General features: G+C 42.0%; 1 protein-coding gene across 2 annotated transcripts in view; it reads left to right on the top strand.

The window, feature by feature from the left end:
* The window catches only part of inadl (InaD-like (Drosophila)), a 47,046-nt gene that overhangs the window by 15,365 nt on the left and 8,302 nt on the right, over window positions 1–23,379 (top strand). For both annotated transcript variants that reach the window (XM_015376566.1, XM_015376565.1), the window contains exons 14-26: window positions 12,364–12,560; window positions 12,835–12,926; window positions 13,727–13,817; window positions 14,095–14,187; window positions 14,266–14,397; window positions 14,580–14,645; window positions 17,349–17,433; window positions 17,504–17,610; window positions 17,706–17,789; window positions 17,866–18,059; window positions 18,274–18,421; window positions 21,485–21,571; window positions 22,287–22,493. In XM_015376566.1, coding sequence (XP_015232052.1) covers window positions 12,364–12,560; window positions 12,835–12,926; window positions 13,727–13,817; window positions 14,095–14,187; window positions 14,266–14,397; window positions 14,580–14,645; window positions 17,349–17,433; window positions 17,504–17,610; window positions 17,706–17,789; window positions 17,866–18,059; window positions 18,274–18,421; window positions 21,485–21,571; window positions 22,287–22,493 — 1,583 coding nt within the window. The remainder of the gene's footprint in view (window positions 1–12,363; window positions 12,561–12,834; window positions 12,927–13,726; window positions 13,818–14,094; window positions 14,188–14,265; window positions 14,398–14,579; window positions 14,646–17,348; window positions 17,434–17,503; window positions 17,611–17,705; window positions 17,790–17,865; window positions 18,060–18,273; window positions 18,422–21,484; window positions 21,572–22,286; window positions 22,494–23,379) is intronic.

Below are 23,379 nucleotides of genomic sequence, written 5' to 3'. Positions count from 1 at the left end.
CACCCGGTGGTGAGTTGGAGCCAATGGCAGGAGAACCAGTGAGGGATGATGGGGCAATTATGGTGGAAGAACATCATCAGACGTTCTTAACTAACCCCTTCACTGCGGTTGTGGAAATGGGTCAAATCTACACTGCAGTTTTAGCTTCCTCACAACCTTCTGGATTAATTACAAATTATCTGAATAATTCCTCTGGTTATATTAGATCATCTGTAGGAGTGTTTTTTTATGATCTTTTTTATTTATGGTCATTTGTTTCAAGTTTTTTCATTTTTATTTTTATTTTATTATATTTTAAGGAAAGAGTTCTGCAACATGTCAGAGTGTAGCTTGTGCTGATGTGTTTTTCCGTCTGCAGGACAGGTGTCAACATTGTTCCGTGTGTTTGTGTCTTTCAGGACTCATATGATCCAGCAGTTCCTTCTTCCTGTCCATAGAACTCGTTCGGCTCTCCGACACAAATCTTTTGATCGTTTTTGTTGATCTTGTCGAGCCTCTCTAGTCCTTTCCTCTGCGGCTTTTCTTCTGTCTCTGCTGTTCTGATCTGGGTGCGCTTGGTTTCGGTTTGGGCGTCTGAACCGGGTGGGCGAGGCTGCTGGGTTGCTTCTATTTCCTGGTTGCTGGTTGAAGTTGTTTTACTGCATTGAGCTGATAGCTGGTTTTCCTGGGACCTGGTGGTTCTCCTCTCTGATCTTACAGGTATTCTGATTCCATCTGGACTTCTTCTCTTTTCCTGGCAATCAGCTTCATTTTTCTTTGTTTTAATGAGTTTAATCAGTTTAAACTTGAAGTGTATTAAAAGGTTCTGATCATAATGATGGAGCTGAGATATATGATGATTCGATCACAGTCATGAGGAGTGAATCTAAAAGCATTTTTATATCAATAAATGAGTTCCGTCCTCAAATAAATTGACGCTTCTTTGGATTCATTCAGATTTTCATAAGTTAGAATGGGTTTCTGACCCATTCTGGGGATGTAAGCCCTGTTTCTCCATCTTCAGCTTCAAAGTTTCCTTCACAGGTGAAGGAGACCTTTCAGAGGAAGGTCTTCTGCTGCAGAGATTGAGGTCTGATGTTTGGAGCAGAGGGAGTCTGAATAATGAATGAGTTCTGGTTAAGGTGGAAGATGTTTATCTAAACCTGCATCATCCTGAGTCCCTGGTTACTGTGACAATTTCCTCCTTTACTTTTGGTTACGCCGAAACAAACAGATCAATATCCCAATTTTTTTCCATTGTTGCATAGCTTAACTTTAAAGTGGAACTATCATTTAAATGGTTCAAAATGATAACTGAGTCTTAAAAGTTCAACTTCCTGTGACCCCTTTAAACTGAATGTTTGTTCTGTTGGAAAGGCTGAACTATAGAGCTCCGAGCAGAACCATGTTGTTTTACAAAGATTTGCATGATTTTGTCAACAGTTACAATATTTTATTTTATTTGTATTGTCTTTTTACAGTTTTAATCCTTTAATTCTTTTCCTCCAGAGTTTTTACTGTTATGTGGGAAATATCTCACACTCACATGCATGGATCTTTAAGCAACCTGCAACACTCATTCCTTCTGTGTGGCAGCAGACTTCCTTGTATAAGCCAATCACAAGAAAGTACTCCATGTGGGATGACTATTTGCTCCGCTCCGGCTCGGTGTTCTGTAAGCTCAGCATGCCGCGTCAAGCCCGCATATCCTTAGTAATACACGTTACATTGAGTTTCCTCTCTCTACGTTCTCCTTACATCCAAGCATGCTGTTTTATTTGCGATTTAGTCAGGTTTTTTTTAGAAGAAGGAAGCAGCAAACAGGATGGCTGCACTTGTCACTACCCGATCCATCCCGGAAGCACAATCCGTCCTGTGCATGCGCGGAAACATATCTATATCCAGGTTTCCATAAATAATGTAATAACGGTACTAAAATCCCTTCCTTCTATACTTAACTCACTAAAGATTGTTAATAAACTTTTAAAAAAAGTTAGATTTTTCTGATACATTGTTGATGCATTTTACATTTTCTCTGTTAAACTGCTTCTCTGACGTCATCATTGGACATGCTTAGAGAAGTCCGGCGAAATATAATTAAACCATGTTTATCCGCATTTTAGTTGTTTCTTTCTTTAGACCAAACACTATATACCATAATGTTAGCACAAAAGGAAAACATAAAACTCAAAAAGACTAGATTTATGTTTAAATCCAAAGCCAAAAAAGTTAGTTCCAGGAAGTAGCGTAGGATCCCATTTTCAGTGCAGATCGGGTAGAGATGAGTGATAAAATAAAGATTTTAAGGCGTTTATTTTCTCAGGAAATGCATTAACCTTTAAACCTTAAACACATACAGGGGTTGCACAATGAAAGTGAAACACCTGGTTTTAGACCCCAATAATTTATTAGTATGGTGTAGGGCCTCCTTTTGCAGCCAATACAGCGTCAATTCGTCTTGGGGATGACATATACAAGTCCTGCACAGTGGTCAGAGGGATTTTAAGCCATTCTTCTTGCAGGATAGTGGCCAGGTCACAATGTGATGCTGGTGGAGGAAAATGTTTCCTGACTTGCTCTTCCAAAACACCTCAAAGTGGCTCAATAATATTTAGATCTGGTGACTGTGTAGGCCATAAGAGATGTTCAACTTCACTTTCATGTTCATCAAACCAATCTTTCACCAGTCTTGCTGTGTGTATTGGTGCATTGTCATCCTGATACACAGCACCTCCTTCAGGATACAATGTTTGTACCATTGGATGCACATGGTCCTCCAGAATGGTTCGGTAGTCCTTGGTAGTGACGCACCCATCTAGCACAAGTATGGGGCCAAGGGAATGCCATGATATGGTAGCTCAAACCATCACTGATCCACCCTCATGCTTCACTCTGGGCATGCAACAGTCTGGGTGGTACGCTTCTTTGGGGCTTCTCCACACCGTAACACTCCTGGATGTGGGGAAAACAGTAAAGGTGGACTCATCAAAAAACAATGCATGTTTCAAATTATCCACAGCCCTAGATTTGTGCTCCTTGCACCACTGAAACCGATGTTTGGCATTGGCACGAGTGACCAAAGGTTTGGCTATAGCAGCCCAGCCGTGTATATTGACCCTGTGCAGCTCCCGACAGACAGTTTTGGTGGAAACAGGAGTGCACATTTAATTCTACCGTGATTTGGGTAGCCGTGGTTTTATGTTTTTTGGATACAATCTGGGTTAGCACCCGGTTCAATGTGCAATTAATAAAGATTGGCCACCAGGCTGGTCCAATTTAGCCATGAAACCTCCCACACTAAAATGAGCGGGGGTTTCAATTTCATTGTCCAACCCCTGTATTTTAGTACGTTTACTATTTTTGGGGAGGGAAACACGTAATTTAGGTAAACGAGGGCGAACCCGGATGTATATCTGGATGCGCAAATGAGCTGATGGCGCATGTGCAGAAAGAATCATGCTTCCGGGACAGATCGGGTAGCGACAGCACTAATACCTGGTCCTTCCAGAAAAGGATCCTCATCTAGAGAAACCAGAACCAAAACCTGGTCCCACTTGGGATGATGAATCTGCTCCTCACTGCTGTTTGCTCTTCTTAAAAACTCTTGTTTTTAACTTCAGATGGTCAAATCCATCACTGAACGAGTCATGTGACTTGTAACAGTCAGACCTTACAGCAGTCTGAGCTCCTCTTAAACATCTGAGATAGCTAAGCTAATAGTTGCTTTTAGCAAACAATCCAGATCATATCCTTGACTGATGAAACATATTTCTGATTCTTTTTTATTTAGGAAATAATCTGGAGGGGTAAATGTTTCCTTGTCTTTATCAGTGTCTCCGTGACCTCTCAGTCCACTGGTCCAAAGTGGCCTGCAATCAGAACCCGAACTCAGAGAGAGGCTTTAGCTTAATGCAACAGTGCAGTTCTAGCAGGTGCTGTTAGGCGAGCTAAAACTGGAAGGTACAACTAGCACCCCTAGTGGTTAAATGTTACACTGTGTTGCTATGAAAATCCAGGGCACCAGACTGGAAGTTTGGGCCAAATGCTTTGATTCCTGTCATTATGCAGACTTTTGAGCCCAGTGTCTCTGGTGACCTGAGGCACCGCTGGGCAGGAAACCAATAATAACCCTGACTCAACTAATGCTAAGTGGACTCATTTCACCAAAAAGGCACCAGAGGGACACACATCCACAGTTTGTGTTAAAATGAGACTTTTCGTGTTGCTTGAATGTCATCTTTGATCTGCTGAGTGGTAAATGTACAGTAGATATTGCCTTTAGAGGTTCCAGAGAAGGCACAGAGTTCTGGAGGCTGGTAACCTCAGAACCCTGGAGGTAAGCAGGCTTGATACAGGAACATAAAATGCCAGCGAGTGATATCAAAGGACCAACAAGAACCTCGAAGCAAAGACTATATGGAGGCAGAAGGTGTTGAAGATGAAGTCCCGAAAGCTGATCAGAAGACTGAAAGAATGCATGAAGAACCCTCAATGGAGGTGGACTAGGGGGTAAACCTGGAAACTGGGAGGACCCTCAAAGACCAATGTCAGAAGGGTTAATGCTGCGTGATGTGGAGAACCCAAGAAATACTTTCTAAGGAGGTTAAGCTGAAAACAAGAGATGGTGTGAAAGCCTAGGGAACACTTTTGAACACCTGGACCTATTCTTGAAAAAGTGGTATCAGGAAGCAGTTTGTGTTCGAAGCTGTTGGACGATTTTGAGGCAGAATCAGGAACCTGGAGAGAGGTTGGGGTAAGTTTAACAGGCGATGCAGCTGAGAACTGAGGCAAAGACGCAGATCACTGATTTAGGAGGTTTAATGGAAATGAAGATGACTGAGCAGATGGGGGTGATGATCAGCATCATGATGGCTTTGGATACATCAACTTCTATAGATGAAGAAAGATATCCTTTTGCTGCTGCATGATATGAATTATTTTACCTTTTTTTACTCTAACATAATCATATAATTTAAATAATTCCGTTTTTTTTCTCTAATTATTTTTATCCACTGAAATGTGCTTTTCTCTCCTTTTTACATCTAAAGCAATGAACTGTGTTGCTACTGAAATGTGCTTTATAGATCCGTTTCTCTTCATGTTTAAATATCTGGTCTGTGTTCACAGAAGTCCAGATGTAATTAAACCAGTAGGATTCTGATTGAGTCTGTGGAGAAACTGGGTCATCACAGCAGCTCGGCTGATTTCACGCTAGAACTGAACATAGACAGGAGCATCAGTCACACTGATAAGACAGCAGAACCTCTGAGAGGCGTGCTGTCTGACCCCTGCAGAACCTTGGATAGTTCTGCTGTCTGAACCCTGAAGAACCTTAAGAGTTCTGGTGCAACATTCAGCACACAAAGCATCTAATCAGGAGCTTCTGACATTGAAATTTTTGGACTCATCTACTGGGGCTGCAGACTGGATCCCAATCTGGTTTTGAGGGCTCTGGGAATTTCTGGTTAAGAGCAACAACCTCATAGGTTTTTTTTCCCCCCGTCGGGGGCGGGGGTTTTGCTGCAGAGCTGCTCTCAGCATCACAGCAGCCGGCTCTGACTCACACCAGCGGATCGTTTTCTGGTAATCTCTGCGCTGAATCCAATCCGACACAGAGACGCACCGTTTGTTCAGCTTCTCCGTCTCTCTCTCTTCCTCTCTTACACACACGCACACACAGAAACAACACTCCTTTGGATTTATGTCGGCGCGTGGAGACTGGAGCATGGACGATGCTGCCGCAGGGTGAGTGAGCTCGCTGCCTGTCTGTGTTCTGGTGCTTTCTGTTCAGAAGACACGTCTGTGAGGGGTCACCTTTCTGCAGCGGTGGGGACAGGCAGAGACAGGCGGGACGATGCTGCAGGTCTGTCTTCATTTAGCAGAGATGGGCTGGATGCTGCTGTTGAGCCCAGCGGGACTTGGAATTGGTTCGATTCTGCAGGCGTTGCATGAATAGTCAAATGAAAGTTGTTCTTACACTTGGTGCTGTTTGCTGCTGCTGGGCGCCTGAATAACTTCAGGCATTGAGTCACTGATGGAGGTTTCAAATAAAGTCTACATCAGGAGTTAAGAACCAGCTGGACCGATCCAAGGCAAGGTCCTCTCTGCTCAAACAGTCTTGGCAGCTTAGAGCTGTAAAAAATCATGCCACTTTATTAGGTACACCTGGTAAAATGGCCTAAAAACCCATTTCATCACCAGAAAATCCAGAGTTATTTATAGTTTGGATTCAGTCATCTGTCTGATACATTCTGGTCCACTTTGAGATGATGGCTGCTGCTCTCTTTTAGTGATCTGGAACCAGTCCCCCCCCCCATTCCCTGTAAACATCACTCATTATTTGGGTTCAAATCCCAGCTGATTTTAAAATGCTCAGTCTATTAACCAGGCCTAAGTTACTTGAACATAATTTCATCTCCAGCAATTTGAACTTCAGCAGATTGTCCTTATCCCCCCAGTCACTACTGTTCGATTGGCTGATTGACTGGGTTAACAAGTGGCTGTTCCTGATAAAATGACAATTTGTGTTTGTGTGTAAATGGACTGAACTGGTCAGCATCTGGATAGAAACATCTGCTGAGGCCACAGTATGTTGCACATTTAGATTCAACCAGAACATCCACTAGGGGTCAGCAGCTGGATCTCACGGGCATTTCCACCACAGAGGGACTTCTGACAGATATCATTAGTACAGGTGACACAGTCTTTGCTTTATGTGTGTGGAACAAGAGTTAAGGCTGAGTAACAGTTTGCTTAAATCCAGAACTGATCCACTTATGGTGGAGCTTCCAGCATGTTTTCTCCTCATGTCCACACGTCTGTCCTCCTGGAAAGCTCTGCAGCCTTTGGTCTGTGTGCTAAAAGGACCAGTTTAGCAGATTAATGTCACCTCCTCTGGGGTGTGTGTGTGTGTGTGTAGCTGCTGATGCATTGCGGTGGCCCTCTGGAGTTGCTGCAGCTCTGATAAAGACGGGGTGAGGGAGGATCAGCACCATTTCAGTGTTTATTTCTTCCTAATGAAACAAATGAAGCAGAAACTTAATCAGACCCCAGATGCTTATGCTGCTTCTTCATCAGGAGCTTAAACCTTGGTCTGTTGGCGGCAATTAACTTCCATCCTCATCGTGTTATTATTACATATTTAACTAGAAAAGCACTCAGTGTACAGACCTCCACCAATCAGCAAATTTTGCTCCATATTGTGACTTACATCTATAGCTCAAACACACATGATCTGGATCATAATCAAGCTTTAATGAGTTGTTCTTTGGCATGAGGTGCACCTTTGGTAACAATTTCCTTAAAATCCTTTTATAAGTTTATAGATAAGGCACAGCGTGTCTCTGCAGCCTCTGGTGTTTGTTCTGCTCTCACTTTCTTCATTCACTCAGATCTCTACTTTCTTGTTTAATCAGCAGATCAAGACTTTGAGGCAGACTCACCATTCCTGTGTTTTGGTCTTCAGAATAATACTTCCGGACTGTTTTGAGTGCCATGCTGAAGGTGTCAAAAGTCAGTGCTGCAACCCTCTGATTTAGGGGGGAACTGCTTTTTCCGCCTGATATTGTTTAAGAATCCCTAAAAGATTCCTATATCTGGATTATGATGTGGATCATCAGAATCATTTCATATTTCGTTCCTTTGACTGAGATGTGCCTTTTGGTATAAATTTAATTAAAATCCATTAATAACTTTTCAAGTCATCCAGTACATAGACAGACAAACACAAACACACACCTGACTAAAAACATAACCTCCTTGGTGGAGATAAAATGGGCTGAATAAGAGATAGTTATCTTTATGTCCTCCACCAGTCTAACCCAATAGCAGCATAAGAATGAAGACAGCTATTAGGGGTGGAACGGTTCACAAAACCAACGGTTCGGTTCGGTTCATGGTTTCGTGGTTATGGTTTTCGGTTCGGTTCGGTATATTTTGATTGTTAGGAAAATCTCTAAGATGACATGTTGGTTGTTTTGCTGTTAGCATAAACAACATGTGTTGCACAATGCTTGCACACTGTTGCACTTTTATCCACAACTTCCTTTCTGCCGTCATCGTAGGTCACTGAATGTAAAGCGCTCCCATACAGCAGACCTATAAAGTGCTGCTGGCGCGTCTTCCAACTCCTGTTCTTTCCCACTCTCCATACCCACACAATTCTCCTCAACAACTGATTTTTTTCTGCTACACCCGGCTAAACTGCTTCGCTTCTTCTTCTTCTTGTTTACTACTGGTGGTTGGCTTTGGTCGCAGTACCGCCACCTTCTGCTCTGGAGTGTAAACGCTTCGCCTATGAGAAAAAGGAGCAGCGCATGAACCGAACGAAACACACGCGAATCGAACCGAACGGTTCCGACGATTTTCATAAACCGTTCCATCCCTAACAGCTATAGAGCCATTTTTTTTCAAAAGGAAAGGAAAGTTTTAAGCCTACCCTTAAAAGTAGACAGGGTGTCTGCCTAGCAAACTTAAACATGAGGAGGAGCCTGATAACTAAAAGATCTGCCTCCCATTCTATTTTTAGAAATTCTTGGAACCAGAATGAAGAAGAAGAGAAGGAAGTGCTGTTAGGAACATAAGGAACAATCAGATTTCTGATATAACATGCAGCCTGATTATTAAGGGCTTTATATGTGAGAGAGTGGATTTAAGAAAATATAGTTCTATCCTGAACTTGTTTAATAATGATTTAAAGGACAAGTCCTGAGAAAGAATAACACCGTGTTTTTTTTACATCTTGCCACCTGAAAGTCTGTGTCAGAACTTAACTGTNGTTTTTTTTACATCTTGCCACCTGAAAGTCTGTGTCAGAACTTAACTGTCTAATCTTCAATACCAGGCTTATCTGTGTCATACAATGATGATGCTGCCTCTTCCATGTTGCTAACTGTTTAACATGTTTGCTGCTATTCAGTCTATTTGTATCAAACCGACTTCCCTGACATTGTCTCAAGGCACATTACAAACTCAGTTCAATCAAATCAAATTGGTTAATGATTTTCCATCTGAGAAACCCAGCGGATTACATCAAGTCATTGATTTTGCAGGATTTACTTCTCCTGGATAAACATGTAGTGACAGTAGACATTTGCTTTCAGTGTGTTGTCGACTTTATGGTTTCTCTTTTTAAATCATGAATACTCTATCCTGAAAATCTGAAATGTCCTTTAATCCTGACTGGGTGACTCTTCTCAGAGCAAAATGAGCCATCACAGCAAATTAGCAGATATAAGCATATTAGTGTCGAATATAGCCAAGCAGCGACTGCTAGTGATTACAGCAGCCTGCTGCTCCGTCTGTGCTCTGTGATTAGCTTCATGGCTGACTGAAGCTTCAAGACTGTTGCCTCCACAGATCTGAAAAAGTTATCATTGTGCTAATGACCTCCGCATATATGCATTTTGAAAAGTGGAGCCAAACTCTTACGTGCTTCCTTTTAAACATATTTACTTTGTCCCAGGGGTTGATTTACCATTAGGCAATATCAGGCAGTTGCCTAGGGCCCCAATTTCTTGGGGGGCCCATAAAACTCTGTTTACATGCATAGTTAATACAACCATTTCTTATATGTGCACATTAATTGTGTTGTAAATAAAAATCCTGTTGCCAAAATGCCATCAGAGTGCTTATAATGTTAAGTGTGTCCCACGCACTTACCCCCCCACCCCCAGTGTCCACCACATTGGATGTTCAGAGATGTCCAAACAGACAGCAGCATATATTTGAAAACAAACGCTCTAGCGCTATTATTTGAAAAAAGCACCTAGCTGCAAATCTAGCGACTTTTTTTCTGCTAATGGAGACTTTGGCGACAACATAAAAAAGCAGTGAACTCTGCTCTCTAGAGCAGCGGTCCCCAACCTTTTTTGCACCACGGACCGCTATATGTCAGACAATATTTTCACGGACCGGCCGGGGGGGTGGGGGGTGCTGATACGATCAAGAAAAATTATACAACTGGCATAAAATCAAATACAAACAGCATAAAAATAAAACAACAATGAAGTGTGCTCCTGATGTCCATTCTGCTCCGTAGCTTTGTTTTGGTCGCTGTAACCGCAGAAAATCCCGCTTCACATAGATAGGATGAGTCTTGAACTGAATTAACCTGTGACAAGAGGCACAGATGCACCGACTGATGTAATTGGGAGAGAATACCGCAATTTTTTATATTTTTCACAATAAAACATCACTCAGACTCTGATCGTCGATAAATTATATATATATACTTTTTTCTGTACCGGTCCGCGGCCCGGTGGTTGGGGACCGCTGCTCTAGAGCAATTAGATTGGTAACCCCGCCTCCTGCTCTCCTCTATCTTGTCTGTTGTCATGATTCATGCAGCTGTTATTTCATCCAAATGAAAACTGGAGAACAGATAAGCAGATCATTGTGTCATTTAATTTTGCCGTCTCCTTTTTGGAAACACAGGAGGGAGCAATCAGCTAAGTGAGCTTAGTGCTTGGAAAAAATCTTTCATTCCTTTTGAGACAGCATGAAAAGTCAGAGTACAAATTATAGAGGAAAACAACAAGAAAAGGGACAAGAAGAGAGGAACAAAACCTAGAACAAATAATGTATGTCTATTCTATTAAAATTTCTGCATCTGTATAATGGGTCTGTTTTATGTGTTGTCTTCTCAATTCAGAGGGGCCCCCTGCCTGTCTTTGCCTAGGGCCTCAAATTTCCTAAATCCGCCCCTGCTTTGTCTACTGTACCAGTGGCTTCTCACGTCATCACGCTCTAGTGTGTGCAGTTCCAGCATGGAAAATCTCCCAATCTTTCTTTTTGTCTGTCACTAATGCATTTAGGTACTGAAAGATGATGCTGTTTGATTTTATGTGAATAGGTGCTCAGCAGTACTGAAGGAATCCAGTCAGAACCTATAAAACTACTGAATTTGGTACCGTTCCCTAATAGTGAGAACAGCAGAGCTACAATCATTGGCTGAAACCAGAACTTACTGGATACATAAAAACTAGAAATGCACATGCACAGCAAGAGGAAACCACCATGAACAGAGATTAGCATGTGGGACAACCAGAAGATAAGATAATGCTCCCCCCCGGAACTTGAAGCCAAAAGAAGATTAAACCTTTAAGAATAAACGGCAACAAGGAAAAAAAACAAATCACTAAAACAATAGCCATCAGATGAAGTAGACAGTCATAAACAGATGTGGGAGTGAGTCAATCTCTCAGAGTTGGAATGTTAATGAATTCTAAAGAGGGGGAGCTCAGTGACTGAATGCTCTGCAGCTGATGGAGGGGACAGATGTGTGTATGGAGAATGAGCTAAGTGAAAAAGGAGGGGGGAGATGATGGAGGACGGACAAAGAGGCAAGTTTATAAATGGTCTTAGATGTTATCAGGAGGAATTTGAATAAGATGTACCAGGACGTGGTAATGTTACTGATGTGGAATTGGAAAGACAGCGTGCTATCAATGATGATACCTTTAGACTATTAACCTTGGTGGAAATTGCATTATTAATGAGAGAAAAGCTGCCAGCTTTGGATAGGGTGGATTTGGTGCCAATGAGGAGAACCTTTGGTTTAAAGCATAAACTATTGGATTAATTGTGATTAATCGATGATTAATCACAATTAATCATTAGCTGGAGTATAGAGACTGTAAAATATGCCTTTAGCTGACACAGCGTCCCACTTAAAGTAGTAACAATATCAAAACAGTAAAAAAATATATTAACGTTTTGCACTTATGAGAAGAACGTTTTTCTTTGTCAATATGCTCTAAACAGAACTCAAGTAGAAAAGTTTGAGTTTCACCTGGTATTATTTCGTAAAAAAATTTTCTTTAACGAATCTTTGGCTATCCGATTATTAACTGATTCATCAAAAAAAGTAACTGACAGATTAATCGATTTGCAAAATAATCGTTAGTTGCAACCCTACTTTGTTTTGCTACTGTTTAGCTTTGTGAAGCTTTGGGTGAACCAGGTTTTTAGGTCAGACCTGCCATCAGTCAGGGAGGTGAGCTAAAGCAAGTACGGTACTTCTAGGGGAAAAAATGTAAATGACGAAGAGGAGGGGCCCCAGGACAGAGCCTTGGGAAAAACCTGAAGTAACAAGGGAGGGGTGGATTTCATTTTGGATGAACTGAGTGCTGCTATAGAGGTAAGCTGTAAACTAGGCTATTTTTTATTTTTATTTTTTACCTGGACATTTCCCAAAGTGGTTCTATCAGTGGCTGAGGAATCGTACTTTTTTCAGAACCGTCTGAGAGGTTAGACATTATGGCCGGCGCTCTGGATTATTTGTCTGTTATTCCAATATTGGTGTGAAACTGTTGATCCTCTGAACATTTCCTCAAAGATGAAATCAGCTTTTCCGTCTCTTTCCTCCTCATGTCTGTGTTGCAGAGCGTTGGTGTGAGCGATATGGAGACCTGCAGGGGGAGCTGCTGTGCGTGGAGTTGGAGAAGGACCGGCAGGGTTTGGGTCTCAGCCTGGCGGGAAACAGGGACCGTTCCCGCCTCAGCATCTTTGTGGTTGGACTCCATCCAGGTGGGCCGGCCTCCCGTGACGGACGCATCCATGTTGGAGACGAGCTGTTGGAGGTGAGGAGGCTTGACGTTATATTTTATAACTGTGATGTTGATCTGAAGGATGTTCTAAATATAAACTAATATTAAAAAGTTAAAGTGAATCAATCATAGGAAGCAGTTTCTTACATTTAAAACCTCAGTTTGTCGTCATGTCATCTGAGGAAAAGGTTCTGCTGATTTGTCAGGATTACTGACCTTCACTCATTGGATTTAAAGTTTGTTTCTACCTGTTGGTTGATCCGTTTGGGTCAGAAGGTCACCTTACGAGGTTCATGTGTCTTATCAGATCAACAATCAGGTTCTTTATGGACGGAGTCACCAGAACGCCTCGGCCATCATTAAAAGCGCCGCCCCCAAGGTGCAGCTCATCCTGCTAAGGTAAGACTGCAAGGCATTTTGGGTAAAACACAATGCTCGTCTTTCAAGGCGTTTCTCTAATTAGAAAAATAAGCTTGAGTCAATTTAGCACAGCTTCACATTACAGAGATCCATTTCAAATCCTGCATCTTTGATCTGGACTGGTTATAAACGGAATTCAACGTCAAATCTAAACTAATCAACATTGGAATCAGTGTTTTAACTGAGTTAAAACTGGTTTAATGTTGGATCTAGACTGGTTGACAACTTGATTTAAACTAATTTAAATTGGGACGGGTAAAAATCAGGATTTAAAATGGTTTTACATTGGAATCTAGTCTGCTTTAAAGTTGGACTACAACTGGTTTGAAGGTAAATCTAAACTGGTTGAACGTTGGATTTAAAGATCTGGACTATTTTAAAGTTGGATGAAATGTGGTGTAACTTTGGATTTGGACTGGTTTGAATTTCAGACTCAACTTGTTTATAAGTTTAATCTTTCCTGACTTGGTAAAAGTTAAATAGAAACCAGTAAAAAAAAAAAAAACAATATGGGTCAAGTAAAAAACCTGCTTTAATGTGTGAGGTTTGCAGAGGTGTTAGCATTTCCCTAACCCCAGACCTGTGTCATTCCTGGATGGAGGAGAGATCAGATAATTAGACCCTCGATATCAAACAATCAGTCAAATTCAGATTGTTTTCCAGGTTGGTTAGTTTCCTATCTGAAGGATTTTCACTCTGATGTTCAGGTGGTTCTGTGGTGATGATGTTCTTCTACAGAAACCCAAGCAGCTGTGATTTTCTTCTTCTGTGTTTTGTAGGAGTGATGATGCTCTAACCCAGATGGCGGTTTCTCCTCTAACGACTCCTCCTCCTGCTCCTCCTCCCACCCTGAGTCCAGTCAGCCCAGAGGTAACCACACACTTCCACACACCTCCGTAAACATCTAGAGACTTCTGAAAGGAGCCACGGCTGCAGGGTCTAGACTTCACACCTCAGTTTACCATTTTTTAGGTGCATGGGTAAAGTTCTTCTGGTAACAGGAATCATTTCACAACATCACTCTTCATCAGACAGATTCAGAACCTTGAATTTCAAAAAAATGTTTCAATAAATTATAATTTATCAGAAGAAATGATCAGAAACTGTTGTTTAGCTAAATGTTAACCCTGAAATGCCTCTACTTTAGGGTGTGCCGACAGCACAGTCTGGTGGCTCCGCCCCCTCTGAAGAGCCCCACCCAACAGACAGTATGAGGCCCCTCCCCTCTCCGGGCACTCCGGTCAGTCTTCATCACTAACTTGTTTCTCTAAGTAATCATGTCAGAGTGCTGTGAACTTTCCCGTGGTCCTCTGAACAGGAGGAGACCCTGACTGATGAGGTTGTTCAGAACGACGGAACCAGTAGTAGCGACGGCGCCTCCAGGAGGCTGACAGAGGAAGATACACTCAAGAAGGTTCAGAGAAACTCCGAAGCCTTCAGTAAGACGCAGGTTAGAGTCTGAATGAAGTCCTGCAGACAAATTTAATGATGTTTCGAGGCGTTAGAGGAACCAGGTTATGAAGAAGGGACCACCTCCCCTCAGTGTTAATATTCCACAGACCTGCTCCTGCTGCACCACTCAGACAGGACGGGTTCTCCTTGACCCAATCTCATCTATCTTTGCTCCTGCAGAGGCTCAAAGCTGCAGAGGCTCCAGAAGATGAGCTGAAGGCTCCAAGGGTGCAGCCGGAGAGTCAGGTAAACGCATAACATACAGGCTTTATTTCTGTCTCTGTCTGAAAATCATTGTTAAACTTTCAGAACCAGATGTCCTCAACATAATAAAAAAGATCAATCCTCAAAATAACAAACAGAACCAAACATTCCAACATGCAGAACTGGGGCTTTGATCTCAACCTGTTTGTGTACTTCTAAACAAAGTTCACTTGAAACTGTCAGTCTCAACGGTTCTGAGGAGGGGTCCGATTTTTGTTTTTAACTGTATTAACCACTGACAGAACTTTAACCTTTTCATTTCTGTAAACTTAGCCTTGTAGTGAAAAAATATGCCCAAATATGGCAATTCCTGTAGATTTAACGCCACCAACAGTTGGAGTGAAAGGTATGACTAAAGAGACCTGAAATAAAACTAAACTGAACTTTACAGAATCATTAGGGCCAAAATAGGTTCTAATATCTAGAAAGAGAAATTTATGATCAGAACCAGAACTGGATGGAGTTCAAGAACCTGCATGTGGCTCAGACAGAGCATCAACTGGTCGACACATTCTTATCTATTATAATCATTTAACATTAATTGCAGGTGTACATTTTTGATACACACAAACATATATTTATATATACACTACCGTTCAAAAGTTTGGGGTCACCCAAACAATTTCATGTTTTCCTGAAAAGTCACACTTTTTCACTACCATACGTTGTGAAATAAATAGAAAGCAGTTCCCACAAGTTGGATTGGTTGGATGGGCACTTCTTGCGTACCATACGGTCAAGCTCCTACCACAACAGCTCAATGGGGTTCAGATCTGGTGACTGCGCTGGCCACACCATTACCGATAGATTACCATCTGCCTGCTTCTGCTCTAAATAGTTCTTGCACAATTTTGAGGTGTGTTTAGGGTCATTGTCCTGTTGCAGGATGAAATTAGCTCCAATCAATCGCTTTCCACTGGGTATGGTATGGCGTTGCAAAATGGAGTGATAGCCTTCGTTATTCAGAATCCCTTTTACCCTGTACATATCTCCCACATTACCAGCACCAAAGCAACCCCAGACCATCACATTACCTCCACCATGCTTAACAGATGGTGTCAGGCATTCTTCCAGCATCTTTTCATTTTTTCTGCGTCTCACAAACGTTCTTCTTTGTGATCCAAACACCTCAAACTTGGATTCATCCGTCCAAAACACTTTTTTCCAGTCTTACTCTGTCCAATGTCTGTGTTCTTTTGCCCATCTTAATCTTTTTCTTTTGTTGGCCAGTCTCAGATATGGCTTTCTCTTTGCCACTCTGCCCTGAAGCCCAGAATCCCGCATCTTCACTGTAGATGTTGACACTGGTGTTTTGCGGGTACTATTTAATGATGAAGATGCCAGTTGGGGATCTGTGAGGCGTCTGTTTCTGAAACTAGAGACTCTAATGTACTTATCTTCTTGCTCAGTTGTGCAACATGGCCTCCCACTTCTTTTTCTACTCTGGTTAGAGCCTGTTTGTGCTGTCCTCAGAAGGGAGTAGTACACACCGTTGCAGGAAATCTTCAATTTCTTAGCAATTTCTCACATGGAATAGCTTTCATTTCTAAGAACAAGAATAGACTGTTGAGTTTCAGATGAAAGTTCTCTTTTTCTGGCCATTTTGAGTGTTTAATTGACCCCACAAATGTGATGCTCCAGAAACTCAATCTGCTCAAAGGAAGGTCAGTTTTGTAGCTTCTGTAATGAGCTAAACTGTTTACAGATGTGTCAACATGATTGCACAAGGGATTTTTAATCATCAATTAGCCTTCTGAGCCAATGAGCAAACACATTGTACCATTAGAACACTGGAGTGATAGTTGCTGGAAATGGGCCTCTATACACCTAAGTAAATATTGCACCAAAAACCAGACATTTGCAGCTAGAATAGTCATTTACCACATTAGCAATGTATAGAGTGTATTTCTTTAAAGTTAAGACTAGTTTGAAGTTATCTTCATTGAAAAGTACAGTGCTTTTCCTTCAAAAATAAGGACTTTTCAATGTGACCCCAAACTTTTGAACGGTAGTGTATATAGTTACCAATTTTAGTTTCTTAGTTTTCTTTACATATATTTACAAATTTTCCTTTTTTTATTATCGATTACACAAGTATAATATCCTTTTATAATAGAAAGGGTGAAACTGTGGTCGGAAGATTGTAATTTCTCTTATGTCATATATTGATTTATGCTATTTACTCACTATAAAAGTTTTCACTCAATCTGTCACCTGCAAGGCCACACAATTCCCCTGCATGAGTGTGTTTGTAGACAAGACATACCTCATTCCCATAACAAACCAGATTATTTCTCAAGGTTTATTCATAACATGTTAACCAAAGTGTCTATAAGTTGTTTTGACTCTGACTACTTTCCATTATGATAATTAAGGAGAACACACTCTGTCCAGATCAGAACTGGGCTGATTACTATGCAATAAGGGACGTATGATGAACTGTTCTCTCTTTGCAAAGATATGCAAAGAACCAGCTGATGTTTAAAATGATGAAGCTCATAGCTTCTGTTAAAGATGGACAGCGCCTCATTCAACATTTTTCTGGGTTAATGAGTCTTCGGCTGTCAGATGTGTAGAGGAAGCCTACAGTAAATGTTCCAGAGGACAGGTTATCTCAAAGCCAGGCCTTGGTTCTGGTACAGTTGAACAAAGCCCGGGTATTGATCCGATCTGATCTGGTTCCAGTCCTGCAGGTCCAGCAGCAGCTCCAGCAAAGCTCCAGCGGCTTCTCCTCCTCTGATCAGCGCCGATGTCCACGCTGTTAACAGAGGTACAACCAATGTGCTGAATCATACCTTCCTCAGCTGCTGCTGTGGTTCTGAACTCCTCCTCTTCCTCAGACCCGTCCTGCTGCGCGGTGATTCCGGGTCAGGAAACCGTTCTGGAGATCTGCAAAGGTCGGTCTGGACTGGGACTCAGCATAGTGGGAGGACGGGACACACAGCTGGTAACAGAGATGCCAACTCCATGTTTGGATCAATTCTGATGGATCAGTTCAATCAGAACCACTTGATTACAAACGGGTCAGGATTTCTCCTTCAGGACGCCATCCTGATCCATGAGGTCTATGAGGAAGGGGCAGCAGCCAGAGACGGTCGGCTGTGGGCCGGAGACCAGATTCTGGAGGTACCGTGGTTGCTGTTGTGCTGCTGGTGGTTCTGCTGCACTAACACAGCTGATGCTCGGTTCTGTTTGCATTCAGGTAAATGGCGTGGATCTGCGCGGGGCGTCACACGAAGAGGCTATCACCGCCCTGCGTCAGACGCCGGCAAAGGTCCGGCTGACGGTTCTGAGAGATGAAGCCCAGTACAGAGTGGAGGAGAACCTGGATGTGTTTAACGTAGAACTGCAGAAGAAGAGCGGCAGAGGACTGGGCTTCAGCATCGTCGGGAAGAGGTTAGACTTCTTCATTCTTTCTTTCACCACCTCTGCAGACGATGGTTCTGGTCAAGATATGCAAACCCAAAACGTTCTGGATCCTGCCAGAGTGTGGAGCAGGCAGGGCCAATGATCCACAGAACTCTTTGTGCTCACCTTCATTCTGATCAATAGAGGTTCTAAAATGCTCTGGTCTGATTAACCAGTCCCAAAATGTCTGTGTGTGAATCAGGAGCGGCAGTGGGGTGTTCATCTCAGAGGTGGTCAGAGGTGGCGCTGCTGAGCTGGACGGACGCCTGATGCAAGGAGACCAGATTCTGTCTGTGAACGGAGAGGAGACGCGCAACGCCTCCCAGGAAGCAGTGGCCGCCATGTTGAAGGTGGGCTAGCAGGAAGTGGCAGCACCACCGCTGCAGTTAGAATGGGTCCCCTCAGCAGCACCAGTATGGAGTCAGAACTCTGTCAAAAGGGCACAAACACAATAAATACTAAAAGAAGCAGTTTTATCTATAAAAAATGAAAACTACTCTCCCTTTTGAACATGGCCGCAGTATCTCACATAGGGTGCATGTCCCTTGATAATTGTATGTGGATTTGTTTCTGTACTCTCATGTCAAATTTTGTCACTTTGCTTTGAGGGTTGTAACCACTGGGGAAAGTAAACAACCTCTTACTGGCTACTGTTCTCTGAGACGGTACTGTTTTTTCTTCCTGGTTGTGGCTAGTAACGTTAGCAAAATCTCTTCAGGTTAATATCTGTTAAAAATTGGTTAAGTGAGGTCATTATTACATAATTTGGGTAATCACAGTCATTAATGTGTTCTGACAGTTTAAGCAACATTATGGGTGCAAAATTGTTTGCCAATGTGTGCGGAGAGTTGTGTGTCTCTATCTAGATTTGTGTGTGTGCAGTGGGATTTGAAAATGTCTGTCTGTACGAGTATCTCCAAATGTGTCTAATTGATTTGCAAATGTGTAAAAAATCCACAAATCTGTATTCAGATCTACAAATGTGTGTTAAGATATAAAAATGTGTAGATCAGTCTGTAAACACACAGTCACTTAAGTCTAACATGTTTTCGCTTCAACACCCAGAAATACAGACAGATCATTGGTTACAAGTTAAGCAGTCTCTCGGTTGGCTCTCCTTACACATGTGATTTTTGCTACACTTCTGCCGTCTGAGATCTGCAAATGCATAGAGAGGATTCGTATGTGTAATATCTTGATTTGCTGCCCTGAGTGTTTATCAAAGAATCAGCTTCTTCTGACCATCCGTAATTACTTCTAAGATATCAATGAAAAAGTTTTATCTTGGAAAAACAAAATTTTGAATACCCTGAGTGATAAGATATCTGAAATTATATTATGACTAGTAAAACTAACAATTCAAGATATCAATCCATCACATTTTGGAGTCAAAACGCCTTTTGAGATATCTCAAATGGCATCGCCTGATTTATAATTTAAGGTTTCACACTTCTGGAATTGTAATCAATATATCTCAGTTAATTTTGACTACCGTAATTTTCGGACTATAAGCCGCACCTGAATATAAGCCGCAGAAGCTAAATTGCACGACTTTTACATATACAAGCCGCACCGGACTATAAGCCTCAGGTTTTTTATGTTTAATTACCATATGGTTCTTGCACAGAGAAGATTGTCGGGAAAGAGGCAATTGTTTGGAGAAGCTCCTATTTATTAACATTTCAACAATTAGCATATTTGCATACGTTAACTGTTACAATTTAGTGCAATAGAAGGTCCCATTTATTGACCGGTACGTTTGTTTTCCATAATGAGGTTGTCACACAAACTGTCTTGCGCTTGCAATGTCCGTCTTTCTCGCTGTCGTTCTGTCTCGTACCACTCGCGGTAGAAGTCTGCTTCCGGAGGACCTCCGCATTCCCGCGCGCCCGGCTACCGTACTTGTGTGTTGAAGCAAATGTGACGTCGTCATGCAAGATGGTAAAATCCATAGATTTAGGTATTACCCTAGTGGCCGTTAGTTGTAAAAGTCCATAGATAAGCCTCATTGTTATATAAGCCACAAGGTTGAAAAATGGGGAAAAAGTTGCGGCTTATAGTCTGAAAATTACGATAGTCAAAACTTTATCTATTGATATCTGAATCACGAAATACCCCCTAGTGTTGTCAATGAGCTATAACAAGAGGTGCCCTCAGTATTTAAGTCGGGTGTGATGGCGCTGGCTTTTCTTGAAAAAATTGTAATCCAATTGGTCCAAACTAATCCCAGTTTAGACCAGATTTGTGAATTTTTTTACACAAACGCAAATCCATTAGATACATTTGCAGATACTCGTACAGACAGACGAATCTCCTCACACATTTTCAAATCCCAATGCACACACGCAAATCTAGATACAGACACACAACTCTCCACACACATTTGCAAATAATTGTGCAACAATATTGCCCCCATACAACATGCTTAAACTATGATGGACTAAATAATTTTGGCCAACAATTGAGCTAAGCTAACGTTAGCTTCACTCTTTATATTGAAGAAAGTGAGGCTTGAATGAACTCTGGTTTATAGTTTAACATAGACATTTACATTTAAAATTAGTTTCAGCTACTGTTAAAGATTTTTCCTTTCTTTATTATTTTGTTTATAAAATAAGGAAGTAATGAAAAAGATGACTGTTGGATATCCCTGCATTTAAATTATACACAGCCTCATTCACTGTGCCTCTGCTAAATGCCTTGAAGTCAAATTTGATATCATAAAAAGATTGATTCATGTTGTTTAGGTTCAGGTAAATTATATTATAGTTGATTTGTTTACATACAGTTAATAAGTGTTTTTAATCACTTACTTGCCATCTTTGACATTCCTCTCTCCTATGGCTGGACCAAAACACTACAGAATATGCAAATTAGGCGATTACATCATTTTGCAACTTCTGGTGACTTTTAGGACAGCCAATAGTGACTTTCCAAGCTGAAAGGTTACAGCAGCGGCTTTTGGTGCTGGAAAACAAGCTACAAGTGCACAGAGGAGGAGCAAGCACTGTGTATGCCAGTTTGGGTTCTCATTGTTCCAAATCTGCTCCCTTAAAACCTTAAAAATGAGCACGGAGAATACTTTATGTTTGTGTGTTTTAAATAAACTCTTTGTTTAAATGTTTATTGTGTGCGGGCCTTTTTGGCAGATGGCTCTGACCCAGTGGTATCGCCTCAGCAGACTGTAGGGGGCAGTGTTTGAGCTCTACTACTGATTGAGACCTCTGTCCCAGCATCCCACAGCTAAGCTTCATGGACCATCTGCCCTTAGCTTCATAAGCTGCTAATAATCCAGTGATTTCACAGAGAGGAGGTCCATTTGTTCCAGTACAGCCAGTTGTGATGGTGCTTTGGGGAAAATTCTGCATGAAGTTTATGTGGTTCTGATCTCCTCTCTTCTCTGTGTTCTGCAGTGCACCCGTAAGCCGGTCCAGTTGGAGCTTGGCCGGCTGAAAGCTGCTTCATGGATCCCATCTAAACTGACCTTTAAGGGGAGCCAGGTGGGTGCCTGTATCCAGATCAGAACTGGTACCGTTGTCATGGCTGGAACTGGAGGTCTGTCCAGGGAAATATCTGCTCTTCGTTTCTTGGTCCAGTTTGAGCATTTTGGTCAGTTTGTCCCTTGTTGCTTTGAAGTTCTTCTGTTTTCATGGTTCCTTTCCAAAGGTACTCACATTCTTGTAACCTTTCTAAATCTTGCGATGAAACAGAAACTGGACTTTCCTTAAAAACACAGACTGATCGAAGCAGAACCGTTTGTTAATCTCCCTGGTTCTCTGTTACCGTGAACAAATCCAGTGGAACGAGGCTGGATGAGGAGAGCATTAATCAGAGACAATGGTTACTCTGGAGGAGCCGCAGAAATCAGCAGCTCTGGGGTACACAGCGCCTCACAGTGAGACAAGGTGGTGGCAGCATAATGGTGTGGGACAGTGAAGCTGGTCACAGCTGATGGGAGAGATATGGAGCTAAATCCAGCACGACCCTCGATCCTAAGCCTGGGGTGGAGGTTTGGAGAATTTTTGGAACAGTTCTGCAGAAGTTCAGGTTATCTTCATCCTGTAGTGTGGATTCACTTCAAGAGAGAGGATGAAAATTATGCTGCAGTGGAAACCTGAACATGTGAAGACCAGAACATCCAGAGACAGAAGATGTTTTTCTGTCTGGTTCTTCAGAATCACAGTGAGAATCTAAATGTTTCTGTTTTCCTTTCAGATGAGTCACCTCAGCAGCAGCAGCTCCTCAGGGGTTGTGGCTCCGCCACTCCCACAGACAACCGTCTCACCTGACCCCCCCACCACCACGGAGCCGCTTGACTGCAGCAAGGCCAGCAGTGACATCACTTCCAGTTCTGAAAGCAGCTCAGGTAGAGATGGAGCGCCAGGGCTGGAGGCGGGGCTCCGGACCGTGGAGATCACCAGGGTAACATCGTCTCACACACAGATCTGTTATCCTGCACACTTTTCATCCCCCACAATCTGTAGAACAACTGGTTCAGAACCAGAACCTGTTCTGTAACATCTGCAGTTCTGTTTACCTTAGTCATCAACAGAGTTTTAATGCAGAACCAGAACCAGCTCTGAGGCGATGCATCCAGTGTTAAGTTTGCTGCTCTCTGATTGGATCACAGCTCTCTACAGTGGTGTGGCATTAACAGGATGAAGAACATTAGCAGCATTTAAAACATCTGCAGCTTCTGCAAAACAAAAACCATCTAAAACGTTCCGGAAATCTGGTTGAAAAAAAGCTGTACCTGGTCCGGTTGAAATGATGTTCAACAGATACTGGAGAGATGGACCTCTACCTGGAGACGTTTCATAGCAACCATGCACCAATTTATAATCCAATTGTTCCAACCAATCCCAGTTTAGACCAGTTTACAATAAACACTTTGCTGAAATAATGCCAATAACTCTGTCACAAATGGCTCTGAATCTGATTCTAGCCCAAACCTATAAGTGTCAATTTGCCAGAAAGAGGCAACAACAGCTTCCAAGATATTTTAGTGAATCAGTGAACTCACCGAATCAGTCTTGAACTCGGTCTAAACAAATCAAACCAGTACAGAACCATCCAACACTGCAAAAAAGATTATCTAAACACTAAATAAAAACCATTGGATGAAAATAGATCCTCAAAACAATTTAGATTATCTGTCCATGCAGAGACAACATAAGATTTCTGGAATTAAGACAATATTTTAAGGTTAAGCACTAAGAATAAGGAATTAAATCTATGAACATTATAATCTTACGCCTCCAAATCTAATCTTTTTGGGGATGTTTTTTTGTTTTTTTTACATTGTAAG

The sequence above is a fragment of the Cyprinodon variegatus genome, unplaced genomic scaffold (assembly GCF_000732505.1).
Source record: "Cyprinodon variegatus isolate N-32 unplaced genomic scaffold, C_variegatus-1.0 Scaffold136, whole genome shotgun sequence".
Classification (NCBI taxonomy): domain Eukaryota; kingdom Metazoa; phylum Chordata; class Actinopteri; order Cyprinodontiformes; family Cyprinodontidae; genus Cyprinodon; species Cyprinodon variegatus.
This window is presented reverse-complemented; position numbering and strand designations above follow the sequence as displayed.